Genomic DNA, 5,634 nt, shown 5'->3' on the forward strand with positions numbered 1-5,634 from the left:
ATAGTCTTTTACTAGTCATAAGTCTGTATTGTAAACATTATATATAATGAATGTCACGGTTAACCTATTCAAGGTTAACACAATTATTCTCCACACTTGTACACTAATCATTCAAATTGATACAAAAAGTTATAAATATGATTTCTTAACAAAATATATCAATGAAGCACCCAATCGCAAAACCATAGTTGGTCGCAAAACAATAAGTAATCAACCATTTGTTGCATACTTGCATAGCTTATGTCTTACACGGTTTACTTCTTAGGTCGAGCAATATCCGAAAATCATTGATGTTGACAACTTATATAACAAGAGAAAGTTGTTTGCAAAACCTAAGAAAGTTAAACCATAGCTTCTTTAATTGGTAGATCATTAGGTAAATTACAATCTTACAACTCTTGAAGTTGAGATGTTCTTGTGAGTTCAATTCCATTGGAATAAGAAAATCTTTCAAACAACCTTCTACTTAGAAAATTCATAGGAAATAAACCATCTCGAGCAATAAGATAAATGATGAACGCGATATATGCTGCTGATATAATGCAAAAGATAACTCCGAGTAGTAGTCCATCAACTATATTCATGAAAAAATCTAATAGAACATAGATGTTGATCACCATTACAACAGCTAACACTATCCATGCCACCTTCTGCAACAAAATTAAGAGCAACAAAATTAGATTATGTGTACATCCAATATCAAACATCAAGCTAGCTACTCAAATTCTACGCAATAACATCATATTAACTCTACAATCAGTAAGGATTTATGTTAGAGATATGAGATATAATCAGTATACATATATTTTCCGATACTGATTATATCTTGTCCATAACCATTATGTTTTACATTGCTTTAATTTTCATATAGCTTGAGATATTAGATATACCATTTTTATGCATATATTGATTCTTATATCAGTAAAGTTAAACAAACATGGTTGCACATACAAATAAAACTAACCTCAAGTGTAGGTCCTATTTTGAAAACTCCCATGACATGTTCCTTTGACACAATAGTAAAAAGAGGTATCAATGAAAAAGGAATTTGAATAGATTGAAGCACATTTAGCCACTCATTCATAACATCCATAGCACCATCTGATGTATCAAAGACAATAGCTAAAATGATTGTAGGCACAATTGCAAAACTTCTTGTTATGACAGCTCTTAGCCATTCATTTAACTGAATATTAAGAAAACCTCCCATGATAAACTGGCCAGCATATGTTCCAGTTATGGTGCTACTTTGCCCTGCTGCTAATAACCCAATACCCCATATATAAAGAATGGGCAGAACACCCCCTCCATATTTTTCCTCAAGGTACTTGCCCGCGTTTTCGAGGCCTACGCTAGTAGCCTTGTTTGTTCCATAGAATCCCTTGGCAAAAACAGTTGTAACGAAAAGGTTTATCATGAAGGAGACAAGGAGAGCCACTGATGATTCAATTGAGTAATAGTTGATTGCCTCTTGAACTTCACCAACTTTGTTTATGTCCACCTTCCTAGATTGTACTAGAGCAGAATGTAGGTATACGTTATGTGGAGTTATCACACATCCGAAAATTCCTACTGCTTGTTGAATTGTCCCAGAGTTCAGTTTTGGAACTACTGTACCTGTTTTTATACATAGCTTCATCATCATGTTAGTCAAATTGAAAAACCAGCATATAGACTTAGAGGGTGTTTGGTATAGAAAAATTTGATGTAGGAAACGGTTTCAAATAAGCCTTTCCATTTCTAATTGTTTGGTACGAGTGTTAAGTAACAAATATCGTTTCCAGAGGGATTCACAATCCCCCATTTGTTACCCTTATCAAACTAGTGGAAACAAATCACGTTTCCTTATTACTCAATTATAAACCTCTCAATTGTTTCCATTCCACTAGGATACCAAACAACTAGTAAAGTAACAATTATTATTTCCATTTTCCCTCCTTATCCGAAACCTTTCCATTCTGTTTCCATTAATCATACCAAACGTCCCCTTAAAGAAATTCGAGGATGAAAACTAGTACTACCTCCTTTTTTATTAAGTGTAACGATTTGACATAAAATAGAGAGGGAAAATGTCTAATTATTGCAAATAATAGAAAACGGAGGTAGTACTTACAATAAAGCATTACCTACTAATAGTTCCCTTCCGCTAGGTTTTGCATCAAAAAACATGTATGCGAATGAGATAGCCATTACTGTTACCATAATTCCAAATGCAGCTTCCATTTTCCTTACTCCATAGCTCTCGAGAAATAAAAACACAAAACTGTTTGCATCAACAAGATCAAATAAATAAACATGTAAGTACTTAATAGTGGATACCTAAGGGTATTATTGTACACTGTAATCTATACAAATATATTAAAAGGCGTGCGACCTCAAGTACATATACTAAAGTTTTAACCACTAGACTAAATTGTATTTAGTGTTATTATCATAAAGTATTATATTAATAAATGAATTTTTTTTCTTACCCGTAACCCCGGCCTAATAACTAGTTTATGTTTATATTTAAATAGAATGTCAGGGCTACCTATCAAGATAAGCCTTTGTCATATTTACACATGGTATTAGAGCTAAGGTTAACCCTAATTAATTACTTTTTCTTTGTCATATTTACAACACTACTCTTATAAAATTATATTGCTAAAGATTAATGCTTTGTTTTGTTCTAGAGGAAAATCATTTTCGGTTGGTTTCGTTGTTTGGCTGGACAAAAGATTTAACAAAAAGTAAGGTGGAAAAGTGTTTTTCGTCCTGTTGTAAACATCTTCCTTCAAAAAATCATTTTCCTCCATTCTCTTATTCTCAACATCTTCATTTTTCCCTTCTTAGTTTAATAGTTTTCCGTCAAGCCAAACAAAGGGAAATTAATATTCATTTGCGTTTTCACTTGAAAATGTTTTCCATCAAACCAATCGGCCCTAAGAAAAGAAAAGCTTATATTACCAGTCAGCAGCAGTAATAACAACATTAGCCCAAAGAGGCAAAACACCATTGCTTAAGATTTGAATAGCAATAGCTGTGCCAACCACCTCTTGGATATCGGCGGCGATAACCGCTACCTCCGCCATGGCCCACAATAAAAGCGTGGCCCATGGCGGGTATTCCTCCCTACAAAGCTCTGCCAAGTTCTTCCCTGTTGCCACTCCAACACGTGCGGATAGAAGTTGGATCAATAAGCCCATTATTGTTGACCATAATAACAACCAAAGCAATGAGTATCCTGCTATAGCTCCTGCTTGTAAATCCCCTTCTATGTTTCCTATTAAGCAAGTGATAAAAAGGTGAAATCAAAATAGTGTTTAACCATGATAACTAAGGACACTCTTGCACCAAAAGAAAACTGTAAGAATTGGGTCATTTTTATGTTGGTTTATGAGATACTAGCCTTATATGTACGCTAAGTTTGCGATTGTGTGAGGCCAAAGGAGGAGTGGTCACTGCTTTGCAATTTGTTGATCGGTTTTCCATATTTTATTTTTATAATAGAATGGCATGTTGGTTTATGAGATACTAGCCTTATATGTATGCTAGGCTTGTGATTGTGTGAGGTCAAAGGAGGAGTGGTAACTGCTTTGCAATTTACTAGATCGGTTTTCCCATTTTTATATTTTTATTTTTAAATGAATAGAGTGGCAGTGTCGTAGTTTTTTTCTAGTTAGAGGTACATTGATTTTAAAAAAAGAATAGACACCGAAGTCCTTAAAGAGTTTCCATATATAATAGAGATTCCCAACAATCTCTATTATAGAAGCCAAGGGAGGAGGTGTGGTGTCCTCTTTTGAAGTGACGAAAAGACCCTTAATGATCTAATTAATGGAATAAAAAAATTACAAAAGCAAATCATTTAAAAATTCTCATTCCAACTTGCCATTTAAAACAAGTTTAAAATGGTATATGCATCAAATACTTCAATCAAAAATTAAATGGACAAAATATGTATTCCTTATTAAAAAAACATGGCATACATAACGTGCACATGAAAAGTCTGAACATTCACTACCTTTGATACTCTTTAATTCAGTTAAACCAACTCATTATTTTTTGTTCTTTCTGTTCAATATTCATTCACAAAAAATTACTGTTAACAATCACTCACAACCTTTTTATTTTTTTACATTAGCGAATTAATATATCTAAATTCATCTAACTGTTGAATTTTTCACATTTAAGTTTAATCATAAATAAAGTACGAATGGAGTATCTAATAGAATAACAAAGTTTGAAATTAACGCACGCATCGCGTGCATATGAAGGCTAGTATATACTATGAGAAAAAATGTGCTTGAGTTGAATTTCTTATATGAGTTTCAATGGTCAAACATATGTCTTGACACTTAGTTCTCGTTACAAAATAAATGTACCATTTCTCTTAAAAAGTTCTCGCAAAGTAGAAAAATATTACTATATATTTATATAGTAATATTTTTCTACTTTGCGAGAACTTTTTAAGAGAAATGGTACATTTATTTTGTAACGAAGGAAGTATACACAATACGCGATTTATTACCTGGATCCAAAAATGCAATACTCATCAAAATGCCAGGCCCTGTAAATAGCCATAATTTCTTCCAAGAAAAGGGTGGTGTTTGAATGTCATCAAATGGTTCCAAATCTATTACCCCATATACTTGATGAGCAAATGTTAGTGTTTCTTCTTTGTCTTTATCTTTTTCTTCATAAGAACTATCTGGTGATTTTTGCAAGTATGTTGATGATGATGAAGAAGCTGCATTGGAAGGTAAGAGGCGATTCGACTCCGAAAATTTATTATTAACGTTAATGTTTTGTTGAGTTTGATCTTTAAGAGGAAAATGAGAGTTCATACTGGTAAAAGAAGCTGCATTGTTTTTGTAATGGAAATTTATTTCTTCTTTTAGTTTGTTTGAAGTTCCTTAATCTGTGGTTTACCTTAGTGTAAGCAAATTTAGGATAGGAGGTTAGAGAGCCTCTTAAGTTCTGATTATTAGGAAATTTTGAAGCCAACTTTACTGGTCCAAATTTTTCCCAAGATGTAGTGCCTAGATTGAAACCATAAATATCGGACTATAGATTTACTTCCCTTGTGTTTTTTTTTTCTCATTCTCACTTTTTTATATGCGTCTTCTAATGCATCTTTTTGAACTTAAATATCTTTCATTATATATTACTAAAAATTATAACGATTAAATATTAATAATGTATTAATTGAGACGAATCAAACAAGACCCCACATGACTATATTTTTTCTTTTAAATCAAAAACAATTAAAAAAATTCTCTCTAAATATAAATAGTGCCGAAATTCTAAGTGAGAAAGAAAAAAAAGAGAGAGTATTACTCTGTTCATCTCAGAGTGATAAGTCTTTATAACATGTGGAAAAGAAATCGTAATTAGGATTCATATTTGAGCTATAAAATTGCCATAGTATGAAAGAAAATTTGTTAGAAAATACACTAAAGGGGTATCAAATCTTACTCAAAATAATAATTGACTAAAACGCTCGAAGAATTTTTTTAAATTATTCTTCTCATTTCTCAAAAACATCAAACATGCTAATGAGAAGTTGGTAAATGTTATAAATTGAACTAGAATAATGAAAGAATTCTGTTTGGGCCCATTTACTCAACCAAGGATCTTGCGCCAGCTGGCAGC

At 32.4% G+C, this 5,634-nt stretch overlaps 1 protein-coding gene across 1 annotated transcript; it reads right to left on the reverse strand.

Annotated features, from left to right (window-relative positions):
* Positions 1-389: 389 nt before the first annotated feature.
* On the reverse strand, positions 390-4,550 carry LOC104902907 (metal transporter Nramp2). The gene is made up of 5 exons (XM_010690849.2): positions 4,511-4,550; positions 2,947-3,262; positions 2,127-2,263; positions 965-1,617; positions 390-650 (listed from the first exon to the last, which is right to left on the reverse strand). The coding sequence occupies exons 1-5, from the start codon at positions 4,533-4,535 to the stop codon at positions 390-392; spliced, it is 1,392 nt and encodes a 463-aa protein (XP_010689151.2). The 5' UTR covers positions 4,536-4,550.
* Between the last annotated feature and the right edge of the window lie 1,084 nt (positions 4,551-5,634).

This window comes from Beta vulgaris, chromosome 1 (assembly GCF_026745355.1).
Source record: "Beta vulgaris subsp. vulgaris cultivar EL10 chromosome 1, EL10.2, whole genome shotgun sequence".
Lineage (NCBI taxonomy): Eukaryota > Viridiplantae > Streptophyta > Magnoliopsida > Caryophyllales > Amaranthaceae > Beta > Beta vulgaris.